General features: G+C 36.8%; 2 protein-coding genes and 1 long non-coding RNA gene across 3 annotated transcripts; all 3 read left to right on the top strand.

Moving 5' to 3' along the window:
• Positions 1–385: 385 nt before the first annotated feature.
• Positions 386–2,241, top strand: LOC136798514 (uncharacterized). The gene is made up of 5 exons (XM_067055143.1): positions 386–491; positions 644–910; positions 1,109–1,282; positions 1,646–1,687; positions 2,015–2,241. The coding sequence occupies exons 1-5, from the start codon at positions 482–484 to the stop codon at positions 2,185–2,187; spliced, it is 666 nt and encodes a 221-aa protein (XP_066911244.1). The 5' UTR covers positions 386–481; the 3' UTR covers positions 2,188–2,241.
• Positions 2,242–4,895: 2,654 nt separating this feature from the next.
• Positions 4,896–9,645, top strand: LOC136798621 (uncharacterized). Its single transcript, XM_067055258.1, has 3 exons — positions 4,896–5,301; positions 5,484–7,221; positions 7,275–9,645. The coding sequence occupies exons 1-3, from the start codon at positions 4,896–4,898 to the stop codon at positions 9,643–9,645; spliced, it is 4,515 nt and encodes a 1,504-aa protein (XP_066911359.1).
• An 849-nt stretch (positions 9,646–10,494) lies between these two features.
• On the top strand, positions 10,495–11,723 carry LOC136798722 (uncharacterized). The gene is made up of 2 exons (XR_010845427.1): positions 10,495–11,017; positions 11,057–11,723. It is a non-coding gene; the product is annotated as an uncharacterized lncRNA (long non-coding RNA).
• The last annotated feature ends 3,382 nt before the right edge of the window (positions 11,724–15,105 follow it).

Below are 15,105 nucleotides of genomic sequence, written 5' to 3'. Positions count from 1 at the left end.
TTTTGATAGTAGGGATTATTCTCGTTTTATAGGTTTAAGTAAAGCACTATGTCAGTGATAGCTTTGTTTAGTGGCCCTCCGTGGAAATAATATTTTAGCAGCCTTTATTATTATTATTGAAACCTTCACCCTTTTCAATTTCTTTTTAGCGACAGGAGACAATATTGATGAAGAGACAAGTCCATCTCCATCTACTAACGCTTCTTTGGATGAAAACGGTGTGATATTACAATCTTTCATTACAGTTTTTATATAGTAGGCATTATTCTCATTTTACAGGTTTAAGTTAAATACTATGTCAGTGATAGCTCAAAAAGGGCTTTTTTTCAAGAAACCTTCACTTTTTCAAGAAAAAATAGCGAAGTCAAGCTTGGATTTAGTCGCTGATGGTTCTTTTAAGTGACAAGTTGACGTCAATTTCTTTTTAGTGGCAGGAAACAGGCCTACAGAAAACGATGATGATAGTACACAATTCAACGACATGCTCGAAGGTTCGTTGGTTTATTCTATTAAATTTAAGAATAAAGAAAATAATAGAAAAATGGTGATCAGATTCTAAGGTTTCTCCCAAACATCAAAGCTTTTTACTGTGAATAATAACAGAAAACAAACTTTTATAGTGTTTTACTGCTTTTTATTTCAGAGAAAAAGCTATCTCAAGAAGAGATGTCTCGCATCGAGAAACAGTGCGAGAAAATGGTAAAGGCTGACGTTCAAGAACACCAGGAATGTATTGTTGGACTTTTGAAACGAATAGAAGCGAATTCCATTCCATGTTGGCGCCATGACGTATACTTCAAATTAAAAGATCACTTTTATGATATTCCAATCTATAACGATGAGTTCGAAATCATAAAGACCGAAAAGAAAACATTCACAAAAAATGATCTGGCCCACAATACGTCTTCGGGTATGTTTTAGGTTATCATATTTTATACTTTGATATTGCCTCTATATTTTTTCCAAATGAGTTTTGCCTTGAAGCAGGCAATTTCATTGAAAATGAATTCTGTGAAAAATTATGGAACAATTTTTGTGTAGATTTACATTCGTTGGTAATCCCTCCTTGATCCTCAAATCAGAAATTTTTTAATACTTTTAATTCCAGGTGGACTAACCGAAGATGTGCTGGAGCATATCGGTCACATCATCACCGATAATTTTTCTCGAAATGGCATGAAGTACAGGATGATGGTACTCGAACAAGTCTCTATAAAGTTTTTGGTTATGAAAATGAGCAATATCATGCCAGAAGAGGCGCAGTTTTATCTCTGCAATTACGGTAATTTGTTCTTTCTAGCTGTCTTGTTCGTGTGTGCGTTTAATTTAAATATAATTCTTCTTAAGAACAAATTCACTGATTAAAGTTTTGGTCGAATATATTCAAGAAGCCATCCATAACTTTAATTTAGTATTTTCATATTTGTTCACGAAACTTGCATTATCCATAATAATAAAAGCCAATTGCTCAAAAACGAAGCCAGGGGTTTCAAAAATTTGAGGTTTTCTGGGAGAAGAGATGGTGCTAGAAAGGAAAGTGTCAGAGTCATCCTATTTTAATGATCTATGACCCTGGAAATATCTTAAATATATTATTGAAATTCTTCACTTTGTTACTATAGTTCTTTACTATATCTTATTTTAGAGCTGGCACAAAAAGCTAATGAATCCCTACGTAAACAAGCGAGTAAGTCATGAGTTCATTTTTGACACAGTTATTGATTACGAGTTTGGAATTATAATGTAACAATAGCGTTCAATTTGAGGTCGTTGTTATTTTCTGCCCACGCAGTTGATTATTCGCCCCATTTGAGAACGACGCGAAGCGGAGGATCGAGATTTTTACTTGGCCCCTGCTATTGGATTACTTGTGTAATAAATGCTCATTTGATTTTGTTCACTACTTTCTCCTTTTTCGGCTAATGATTTCTTTTTGAAATGTTTTTAAGGGAAAGTATTTTTAAGTGTGAACGAGGATTATAAGACGTCGGCTCATCAATGAAATTTATTTTAGAACGGAGATTGAGTGAGATAACGGAAGAGGTAAACAAAAAGTCTAACAAAATCGATTGGTACAAGCCCACCAAATGGCAAAGAGCCCATATACTGAAGATCCTTTACATCGGATACGAAATGATTGAAAATGATGAAATAAATGCCAAAAAATGGAAGAGGAATCGTCAATGAAACTCGATAAAAATCTGATATGGTTTCCGCTTGATGATTGTCACGGAAAATTTGCCGCTTATTAGTTCTTGGCTTAGAAGATTTATATTGAGCCTATTGGCAAGTTTTAAGGAAAATTGGTACCGATCATCATAATCCTGATATTTATCAACATTTTTTCTCATTTCTGAAACTTGAGTAATCAGATAGGTGATCATGTGAACAGCATTTGAAATATCATTAAGTTTAAATTGAAGAAGCTGAGTGATCTGCAATGAAAGCGCAAGAACACGGTGACAAATGACTAGATTCACAATGAAATCAAAAGTATCTTTCCTGGTATTATCATTATACTCTCTTTTTGAGTTAACTTTCATCTCTTCTAGAGCAAACCAGAGAGGTTCAAAAAGTTGAATGAAAATTTCGAGGTCTTCGATCCGTTCAACCCATCGAGTTTTCGAAGGATCTCTTAATTTTTTTTACTTTTGAGTCGAGTCCAGAAGAAAGCCATTCAGAATCTAAATCATCTGGAACATGTTTTTGAAGCCTAAACGATTTCACATGTTTTTCAAAGCATCTTTGTCTTTGCTCTGAATTGTGGAAAAAAATATGACAGTTTAGTAGCAGTTTCTAACATGTTGCTAACAGAAATAACTTTAAAGCCCTTTGAAACAGAAAGATTCAGTCTATGGGAAAAAAATGGACAAATAAAGCTTTGGAAACAAGTCTGAGAATATGGGCAGCAGCACCACTTTTGTAACCAGTAACGTTACCTGCACCATCATATCCTTGACCTCTACACTTTTTAATGTCCAGGCCCAAATCAGAGACTCTACCTTGGACAGAATCGGCAATAGCTTTACCAGAAAGACCATTTTTCAAAAGGACAAATCCAGAGGGAACTCTTCGTGGATGATGTTTTTTCTCATCAATAAATCTCAACACTAGAGAAAGCTGTTCTTTTTGCGAACAATCCATTGCCTCATCAGCAAGAATGGAAAAAAATAACTAAAATCTTCATTCGGTTTGATTTTAATGAAAACCTTTTCAAGGACAAGAGCACCCGAAATTGATATAAATTCATTTTGGGTTGATGGAGATGGTAATGGGCATTGAGAGGAGCACATTCATAGTGATCTTTTAAAATTGTATCCCCTCTTCAAATACCAAAATTAATTAATTCAACAAAATTTCCCAGCCCAGCCCTAGAGGAATACTCCCCAGAAGGTGGATGATTAATCCGATGATCCCTATGACCTCTAAATGAAATCCCCATGTGGCCACAAACAATAACAGTATCAATGATAGATGGAAGTATTTGTTTGGCTTTTTCAATAGCTTCCAAACTTTCTTTATTGATAAGCATATCAACATCTTTAGATTTACTCTCAAAACGACGCTTAAATGAAAGTGACAATGCTGCACACTCTACGTGCAAGGTCTGATTAACACACCCAGAGTTGTTACCAATGTGGCGTTTGAAAGAAGTAGAGAAAGATTTTCCAGGATAAACAGCCTGAGAGATAAAATTTTTGTGAGCACTTAATCTCTGATTTAAGCATGCAAACAGGGAACAATCTATACAAAATGCACCATTGAGAGATTTAGAATACCTAGCCCATGGATAATTACTTAAGTACTCTCTGTCAAAACGTTCTTTCCTTCAAGGGGAAACGAAAATTTTTATCTGGCTTGAAACAGTTCATTAATAAGTCATATCTTTCCTCATTTGTTAAGTTTTTTTGGATATGGGAAAATAAAAGGCAATGTCATATCTGTCACTGATAGGACATTGAAGCCCCTGACCCACAAGGAGAAATGGAAATTTCAGGCTCACCTAGAGAAGAACTAGATGCTCCAGGTTCACAAAGAGAAGAAATGGTGTAGAAAAATCAGTCAATTTTCATATTATATAATTCACACAAAAAATTTATTCAGGTTATTTTCATTTCATTAAATTTATCATATTTGTTCAATGCAGGTCATTTTGTCAATGTTTACATTTTATACTCAATGTAGGTCATTTTTGTCAATGTTTACATTTTATACTCAATGTAGGTCATTTTGGTAATGTTTATTTTCAATGTAGGTCTGTATTTTATACATTGTTTACATTTCTATCTCATCACTTTTTGGTGTCCAGTCCACATGAGGCTAGACTAGGGCTTGCATGCTTCTTCATGTCATTCACAATCAAGCTCACAAGGAGTAAGGAGCTCAAATTAAAACTCTAATTTTTTCAATATGGTCAACATTCAATACTTTCAATAGTCAAGTTCAGACTTTGAAAATCAGACAAAAAATTCACAATGCTTTCATGCTGGCAGGCTGGTAGGTTTTGCTTTCTTGTTTTGCTTTTCTTTCTGCCTTTTGCTTTTTGCCTGTCAGTTGTGGCCATTTGTTTTCATAGCATGCTTTGGCGGCCATCTTGGATTTTCAGCATGCTTAGGTTAGGTCATCTGGACTTAGATTTTCTCAAACATTTTCAATATTTATTTTTCTAATCAATTCAATTTCAAGACTTAACTTTGTCAATCAAATTTATTTCATTTAAATCAATCAATCAAATACTTATTAGTTTATCATATTTCATTTTCAGTTTGAACATACGTCAATCAACGTTACAAATACCTGTCGTCTGAATCATTGACCCCCTCAACCGCCCTTGGGTAGTCTCAGTCATCATTTCGACCCTCATATAACAACATTCAAACAGCATATGTTCACCTATGACTACACGACCAAGGCGTTCAACACGTAAAGACATTCACTACTCCATGTTCAACAACACAGGACGTATTGTCGAGAAAATTGATTCATCAGTTGGAGATCACAACCTATCTTCAAATTATCAAACCATCATGACTGATCAGAGTCCAACAAAGGAAGAGATACTTCACCATGTCAACTCCACAGCACTCATCACTGATGTACTTACCGGATTAGAGGAACTTACCGATATCATGAATGAACACAATATCAGTACAAGCTCAGACTCTGATAACAATGAAACAATACAATCACTCAAAGATCTTCGTCGTGACATCCGCCATCATATGAACCAACTAAAAGTCCTCAATCCAGAAGTTCATGACGTTCACTCTAAAACCTATGATTCAACCATAAAGGAAGTCGGTGAGTTCATTATTGAATGCAAAAATCACAAGACAAATCATCAGGCTCAAATGGAGAAGGCATTGGGTGATCAAACCAAGTTACAAGAAAAATCACAGCAATTTATTGTTGATGACACAAACATTCTTCTGAACAGACTTGAAGTGATTTTCAACCAAAATCTTAACGGATGTCCGACACAGAAATTCTTCATCTCAAATCACAGCTATCAGATCACGACAAATCATTACGAGTTATTTCCGAAAAATACCAAGAACTTCTCAAAACACCATCAGCCAACGTGGAATTGGAATCTCAAATATCAGAAATTGGTGAGAAGTACATTGAGTTGAGCAACCTAAAAGGAACCTTTATTGATTACCTCAATGAACAGTTTACAGATCGAGAGATTGAAAAGTACAAATCTTTCAAAGAATCCAACCTCAACATCAAGATTGAAAAATTTTCAGGGTATGAATCAATAGACATTTATACGTTCAGATCAAATTTTGAGAAAGTTCATCTACGAAATACGCCAAAGAAACTCTTACCTGATTTACTTATAAACAATCATTTATCTGAACCTGCCTTATCACTTGTTAAAGGCTTAACTGACATTGAAATTATCTGGAATCGCCTAGTTGAAGCTTATGGCAACTCCAAAATGCTTGTATCTCGTAAACTTGCTGACATAAAGAAGTTGGATCCAATCAAAACCAGACACGATCCTGCCAAAATCTTACGAACTATCACTGGACTGATCAAAGTACTGAGAGACTTAATTTCTCTTGCTGAGCAACATAAAATTGAAAATCAACTTTACTACGGCGATTGTTTGGATCAAGTGTACCAACTCTTGGACGACACCAGATTGGACAAATGGCTAGCAACAATCTGTGAGGAAGAGATCACTGAGAAACAAAAGTGGTCAAATCTCATCATCTTCCTGGAGAAGGACGTCAAACTTCTCCAGCAAAAGCAACTCATCAAACTCCCAACCAACAAAGACGATAAAGATGGCAAGTCAAAATCAGGCAAATCAGGATATGGAAGTCATCATGTCCCACCAAGTCAAGACCCTGAACCAGCTTGCTACTTCTGCGACGGCAAATGTCCATCTGAGCATATTCAAACAAGAGGACCATGGGGGAAGATGGTAACTCAATATTTTGCCTGTAAACAATTTGTCGACAATACTCCACGTGAACGACTGTCAACTCTGAAGCGCAAAGGATTGTGCTTCCAATGTCTACTACCCGGAGCAAAATTGTCAGAAGGCAAACACAGAGATGGAAGGTGTCAATATGAATTTGTCTGCAAGCACCCAAGTCATTCATCATGGACTGTTAAGAAGCACGTATTAGTCTGTGATGATCACAAAGATACAGATGACAATCAAACTCTTCTTCAACGTTTTAAAGACAAATTCATCAATCGAAATCAACAGCTTCCAACCTTCGTCAAGGAGATCAAAGTCTCATTTCACACTGACTGTCACATCAATGCCATGCCATCTGACAACATCCATCATTCAAGCCCTGGCATCTACCTATTACAACAAATTTTGGTCAACAATCAGAAGTTCACAGTATTCTTCGACAATGGCTGCAGTGACTTTGTCATTCGAAAATCTGCAGTCAACCGATTAGGATCATATGCTACCCAAATCTTCAGTGGAAGTGTCAACATTGGTGGTGTGGGTGGAACATCAACTCAATCCTCACATGGCATCTATCTTGTCAACCTACCTCTGCACGATGGTGACATGATCCCGATGAGAGGTATATGCCTTGATCAGATTACGCAAACATTTCCAGTGTATCCTCTCACACCAGCAATATCAGATCTACAAAGAGCCTACTCAACAACTGGTGATGTATCAAAACTCCCATCGCTTCCACAATCCATTGGCGGAGACGTCGACATCATGATTGGCGTCAGGTACTTGAATGTCCATCCCAAACTCATCTTCCAAATGTCAACTGGCTTATCAGTATTCGAATCTGTTTTCAATGGTCCATATACCGATGCGTTAACTGTCGGAACTGCAAGGATTGCAAGAGCCACGGTGCAACCGAGAATATCAGCATCAAAGAAGAGGTGGAGCAACACCTCATTGCCAAGTCGATTCACATCAATGAAGAAACAAACATCATCACAGCAAAACTTCCATTCACTCACAACCCGAATGTAAAGCTTGCACCCAATAAAGACAAAGCCTTGAAAGTATATCAACAACAATTACGCAAACTCAACAGGAAGGAGAACCTCAAAGACAAGGAGGATATCATCAACTCCGAAAAGAAGTTACAAAATCTCGGATTTGTCGATTATGTACGCAATTTGCCAAATGACATTCAACGTCAACTTCAGACTCAGACGAAGCATTTCATCCCATGGCGAGCGGTATGGAAGCCAGGATCAGTCAGCACCCCATGCCGAGTCGTATTTGACGCCTCATCACAGACATCAACCGGCTTCAGTTTAAACGACATCATTGCAAAGGGTCGCAACAACATGAACCTTCTCCAAGAAATCGCTATTCGCTTCTTGATCCACAGAGCTGCATTCACCACAGATGTATCCAAGATGTACAACACTGTCAAATTGTGTGAAGAACACTGGTGTTATCAACGATACGTATGGCAAGAGGAGCTTGATCCACAAAGAATACCAGAGGAAAAGGTGATAAAGACTTTAATTTACGGTGTTCGATCCGCAGGGAATCAATCTGAATATGCCCTCCGAGAAATTGCCAGACTATCACAAGACCTGTATCCAGAGGCATCCAAGATCATTCTCAATGATACATATGTAGATGATTGCGTCAGTGGAGAAGATTCAATCGAACTTGCACGTCAACGCTCTCAGGAGCTCGAACAAGTCGTCAACAAAGGTGGATTCAAGTTAAAAGGTATCGTCATCTCAGGAGAAGATCCACCGGAGACAATGAGTGAAGATCAACAGAGTGTAACCGTTGCAGGAATGAAGTGGTTTCCAAAGCAAGATGTCATCTCATTGAACATTGGGGAAATGAACTTTGCTCCAAAGAGAAGAGGAAAGAAATCAGCATCATCAACCAACATCATCCCTGACAAGCTAACAAGACGTCACTGCGCATCAAAAGTCGGGGAAGTTTTCGATCTTCTTGGAAGAGTTACTCCCATAACCGCACAGTTCAAGCTTGATCTTCATGACCTTGTTATCCAAAAGTTCGACTGGGACGATGTGCTTCCTGATCACCTTCGCAAACTTTGGATCAACAATTTTGAGATGATGCAAGAAATCAACCAACTTAAATATCAAAGGACAATCGTACCACCTGATGCTATCAACCTTGAAGTTGAGACCCTGGACTTTGCTGATGCAAGCCAATCCCTTGTATGTGTCGCAATTTATGCAAGATTCAAGCGCCAATCCGGAACCTACTCATCTCAACTCGTTTTGTCGCGATCACGGATTGTCCCAGAAGGAATGTCTCAACCACGCGCAGAGTTATATGCTGCCTTACTGAATTCACACACTGGCGAAGTTGTCCGAAAATCACTTGAGAATTGGCACCAATCTGCAATCAAATTTTGCGATAGCCAAATCGTTCTTCACTGGCTCAGCAATGACAAAAAGACGTTGAAACAATGGGTTCGTAGCCGAGTTATCGAAAGTTTACGTTTCACACAATCCAATCAATGGTTCTACGTTCAAAGTGATCATATGATCGCAGATATTGGCACTAGAAGAGGACCTTCAATCCCTGATGTCGATAATGATTCTCGTTGGTTCAAAGGAGATCCTTGGATGAAACTCAACTATTCGGAAATGCCAATCGTCAAGATTTCCGATATCAAGATGTCCAAATCTGAAGAGTCTCAAGCAGCCGTAGAAATTTATCACTCTGAGGTTCATCACTCCAAGCAGTCAAACCCAATTATAAGGATCATGGATGAAGTTAACAAACGTCTGGAATTCAGCAACTACCTGATATCACCGCTCAAGTATCAGTTTCGAAAAGTCGTGAACATCATGGCAATCATCTTCAAATATTTCAGAGCATTGAGGAAAAGAAGAAAATCACCAACCAATTCACCACTTCCTCTCAAAGCTGATTCATCATTTGTCTTCCTAGTTGAGGAGGACATAACATCTGCAAAGAATTATTTCTTCCGAAAAGCCACCCAAGAGATCAAGAAGTTTCTACCATCAAAAGGAATCAAGGACATCACATCAGAGCAACACGGTATCCTGAAGTACACCGGTCGGATTCTTGACACTAATGACATCACAATTGTTGGCAGATTTACCAATTCAATGAGAGACTTATCTTCATCAACATTCGTGTACCTGTTTTGGACAAATTCTCACCAGTAGCAGTAGCAATTGTCAACAACATCCATTGGTATCACATCACCGCAAAACACTCCGGTGTGGAAACTACTCTACGATTTGTTCATCTTCAAGCCTACATCATTGAGGGACGGTCACTTGTAAAGATGGTACGCAGATCATGTCAAAGATGTCGCTATCTGTTGAAAAGAGCCGTAGACGTTGCAATGGGACCGGTCTCCAGACACAATCTCACCATTGCCCCCGCCTTCTATGCAACTCAAGTTGATCTTTGTGGACCATTCGATTCATACTCAGCACACCACAAACGCACTACAGTCAAGATATGGCTTCTCGTTTTCTGCTGTGCCACAACTTCAACAACAACATAAAAGTTATGGACGATTACAGCACTCAGTCGTTCATCCTTGGCTTCACAAGATTTTCATGTGAAGTAGGATATCCGAAAACCCTACTTTGCGACGCTGGCAGTCAACTCATTAGAGGCTGTCAAGACATGCGGTTCAGCTATCTCGACGTCAAACATCAACTCTTCATCAGTAATCAAGTTGATTTCGAAGTTTGTTCTGTTGGTGCTCATAACGAACACGGCAAAGTTGAACGAAAGATCCGTGAAATCAATTCATCCATCAATGTTGCACACCGACAAAAGTTATCTACACTTCAGTGGGAGACACTTGCTTCCTCTATCGCCAACAGCATCAATAATATGCCCTTAGCCATCAAGGGTACAATCGGAGATCTGGAAAACCTCGATATTCTAACGCCAAATCGCCTCAAGCTTGGTCGAAACAATGAAAGATCACCAGTTGAACCAGTTCAGCTTGTAAGCAATCCGAGCAAGCTTGTTGATGAAAATTGTAAGAAAAAATTGTAAGATATTCAGTTCATGGTTTGAGAATTGGCTTTTGTCACACGTCCCAAAATTACTGAAACAGGAGAAATGGTTTACTACGAGTCATGAAATCAAAATTGGAGATATTGTTTTATTTTTGAAAAATGATTCGAAAATATCTTCAACGTATCAGTATGGAAAGGTTGTTAATGTTGAATTTAGTTCCGATGGTTTGGCTCGTCATGCTAGTGTACGTTATATGAATGCTAATGAGAAAGTATTTCGTGAGACACGTCGTTCCACACGAAATTTAGTTATCATCAATCATGTCGATGAAGTTGATTTGTTTTATGAATTGGGAAAGAACACTTTAAAGAACTTTTCAAAAATCAAATAAAAATTTTTTTTGTCTTTATGGGGGGAGTGTAGAAAAATCAGTCAATTTTCATATTATATAATTCACACAAAAAATTTATTCAGGTTATTTTCATTTCATTAAATTTATCATATTTGTTCAATGCAGGTCATTTTGTCAATGTTTACATTTTATACTCAATGTAGGTCATTTTTGTCAATGTTTACATTTTATACTCAATGTAGGTCATTTTGGTAATGTTTATTTTCAATGTAGGTCTGTATTTTATACATTGTTTACATTTCTACCATTTTGATGAGTCATCACTTTTTGGTGTCCAGTCCACATGAGGCTAGACTAGGGCTTGCATGCTTCTTCATGTCATTCACAATCAAGCTCACAAGGAGTAAGGAGCTCAAATTAAAACTCTAATTTTTTCAATATGGTCAACATTCAATACTTTCAATAGTCAAGTTCAGACTTTGAAAATCAGACAAAAATTCACAATGCTTTCATGCTGGCAGGCTGGTAGGTTTTGCTTTCTTGTTTTGCTTTTCTTTCTGCCTTTTGCTTTTTGCCTGTCAGTTGTGGCCATTTTGTTTTCATAGCATGCTTTGGCGGCCATCTTGGATTTCAGCATGCTTAGGTTAGGTCATCTGGACTTAGATTTTCTCAAACATTTTCAATATTTATTTTTCTAATCAATTCAATTTCAAGACTTAACTTTGTCAATCAAATTTATTTCATTTAAATCAATCAATCAAATACTTATTAGTTTATCATATTTCATTTTCAGTTTGAACATACGTCAATCAACGTTACAAATACCTGTCGTCTGAATTATTGACCCCCTCAACCGCTCTTGGGTAGTCTCAGTCATCATTTCGACCCTCATATAACAACAAATGGAAACCCTGGACACACTAAGAGAAGTAGAAACTTTAGGTTCACTAGGAGAAAGTTTTGTAATACAGTTTGCACTCAAAATAGGATCTCCTGCAGCAAAAAGAGATTTCTGAGAGGATGGAGGAATATTTGAAATCTTACTAGAGGAAATAGTATTAGAAAAAATAGAAGTAGTCATGGATAGAGATACTGTTGAATTTGACATAGTTGTCAAAATAGTTGATGAAGATGAAGTAACAACTGAACATAAAGAAGTAACAATAGTAGATGAAGAGCTAGAACAGGGCAAAACACATGCTTTTCTTTTAAAAGAATCGTAAATTGTTCTGCCTTGAAAAGGAGACTTTTTTTTAGACAATTTGAAGGAAGAATTCTTTCTGGAAACTTGCGACGTAGAAGGTGTAGCGGTTTCTTAGGAAGAGGCTCAAACTTTACCTTACTTTGATTAGGAGAATGGTCGGAAACTGACCTTTTCAAATTCTTAATTTGATTTTGAAAACGATATTCACCTAGTGTAATAAGGGGTACAAAGTGGTTAAGTGTGTTCTCCAGAACCCTCCCTACAGAAAAGTATATCAAGCCAATCATTGTGGTCTCCTTTAGAGCCTTGCTCTTGGTAAAATAAACGTGGAAGTATCATGGAATTAAACATAACTTTATATGGAAATTTCCTTGCTTTAAGAATGGGACAATGGACACATATGCGCTGATTAACAACAGAAGAAAGAGCTGAAATACAGAGAAGCCCATGATTTATTTGAACACTTGCTAATGGCTTCAGCAACAATCACATCCTCAGAATAAGGAACCCCATCATCAGGCTGAGATGAGAGAGCAAAACTAAAGACATTATTATAATTCTTGAAAGTTTCACGAAAAATAACAACAAAGTAGAAAAAATTTGGATGACTAAAATAAAAATTGGCATTAAGAAAAAGCTCAAGACATGATACTACCCGCAATTTGTCAGCTAATGTTGAATCTCCCACCAAATGGATTGATACTGAACTGAACAGACAATTCCCATCGAAATTCGAGCTAGAAAAAGGGAAAGAAATGCAATTTAGTTTAATAGATGTGATCAACTTAATTTCCAAACCCCCATAATTCATAAATACCACCATAATTTCTGAATGCCCCCCTTGAAGTTAGTTTATCTGACTTTCAATACATTCAATTCAAACGGTCGTAATCGAAGAAATCGGAAATCGGAAAATTGTCAATTTTAATCGATATAATCGGTTAAAATCTATAATTAATAGCAAATCGATATCCAATTTTTGTAACTCAATTCAACCCTTCAAAAAAAAGTTGTTGTCAAAACAAACAACGTTGTAACCTCTAATTTAGTGCTAACCAAAATAAGCTGTAACCAATAAAACTTTTCTTTTTGAGAAAATTCAGCCAAAATATAATAAGTACGTAAAACTACGTTCCTACATTCCTACAGGATGCATGAAAAAAACACGACACAAGATGTAATAACCTAGCCCTGCTCTCCTCACTCAATAACATAATAATTGACTCTTTTGTTTCAATAAAAAAAAGTTACCATGGTAAATCAGTCAACACAGTATTTAAATCTCAATTTAAAAAATGTTGTGGTTTTTCTTTTTATTTCTAACAAAAAGCAAGTAATTTGATATTTTTTTCATCTGACCACAATAAACCATCATGATTAAGTCAATTATTATAATAACGAGTGAGAAAAATTAATTCACCATAATGGTGTCAAACAAAAAAAGATAACCATTACCTCAAGGGAATTAACTTGTGAACTGAGGGGTTGTCAACCAACTTCAGACACCAATCAACAGAAAAATTTCTGGATACTTTCTTCACAGTTGATTTGATCAAATCTCGTTTCTTTACCGCTTGTACAATTTCGCTCAACAGCTTATCATACAGACGTTGAACTTGCAATTTATTACAATTTTTAAGTGCAAGTGACCCTTCTTCAAAGACATTGACCGAAGCCATGGCTTTTGAGTGTAGAAGAGGCCTTTCAAACATGCGAAACGATTCTCAACTGCAGGTTACCAATTTTTACGGTCACCGACGAGACCTCTTTTGTTCTGCTAACAATTTAACAAAGAGGATAACAATAAATATTAAAGTCGGTAGCCGTGTCATTGTTTTTGTGCAGACGATGAAGGCCAAAGTGAAGAAAAATTTCTTATTTTACGGTCCCGGAGCTGTCTTAATTTCTACCGAGCTCTACTAAGCTAAGGAATCGCAATATTGAATTTTGATTCGGTGCCGTAAATTTATTAATCTAAATATCTCCGGCAATTTAAAACATCGCCGCCAATTGAAAACCGCCCATTGAAGGCGACGTTATTTTCTAAAAAAGCCGCACGTCGTCCTCATACCAGCGCTTTTTATTTCTCGTCTTTCAAAAACTTTTGTTTGTCAAAGAATGTTTAACGAGGGCAAAGTTTTGATATTCTGTTTGACAATGTGAAAATTTTTTGACAGTTTATGTAACTCACTTTAGCTTAGATTGGCTTTTTTGTCCAGCCAATAATAATTATAGCTTCTCGTTGAAGGTTTTGTACGTTATGGCGTCGTTGTCGTGCTTTAGTACGCGGATCATCTAAGAATTCAAAATAAGAACAAAATTAGTACAAATTGCGTAATATTACCATAACAGCATTACCAGTTATCAAATCAACAAATTTTACGTTTTTTAGTATACATCTTCAGCTTAAATAACACGTACAAATATGAAGTAAGAAGAAGAACTAATCAAAATTCACTTTTACGCTTTACATTTGGAAATCTTCGAAAAGTTTTGTGTGCAAATTTTCAAAACATTCGAATTGGACTTTCTGAATTATGTCATAACCAAAAAGCCAATCAGCTGCTTACAAATAAATATATATGAAATACAAGGGAAAATCCGGGAAAAAGTGGACCTATGCCTATTTATTTACGTAACTTTCTCCCAAAGGACAAAATGCTCCTCCAAAATAATAAATGAATAAAAATCACCCAATAAACTGCATTCATCTTCTGAAGCTTATAGCTAGCTGTCAGTTGGAATTTGCAATCGCTTTACCATGGACTGTTTGAAACCCATCCAGCAGCTAAGGCACCTCTTTTCCTTGATGCTGATTTCTCGGTCTTTGTCTATTTGGAGTTTCGCAAATTTGTATCATATCGCAGCTATGCTAAGGCAACTGTTTCTGAGAGCTTTTGCAACGATAAACTTTTTAAATTACCCAAACCCAACGAATCTTGTACATCTTATGACGAGGCAAAAGCCAAGATCAAAGACTTTCTAATACCGATCCAGGCTTTCAAGGAGTGTGAAAAGGACTACGTGGTTTTTAGAAATGAACTCTCTTCAGCTAAAAAGTGTCCGAAGTGTGGAAGTAGTAAAACC

This window comes from Clytia hemisphaerica, unplaced genomic scaffold, assembly GCF_902728285.1.
Source record: "Clytia hemisphaerica strain Z4C2 unplaced genomic scaffold, Clytia hemisphaerica genome assembly, whole genome shotgun sequence".
Classification (NCBI taxonomy): domain Eukaryota; kingdom Metazoa; phylum Cnidaria; class Hydrozoa; order Leptothecata; family Clytiidae; genus Clytia; species Clytia hemisphaerica.
The sequence above is the reverse complement of the archived record's forward strand: the minus strand, read 5'-3'. Positions and strand labels throughout refer to the sequence as shown.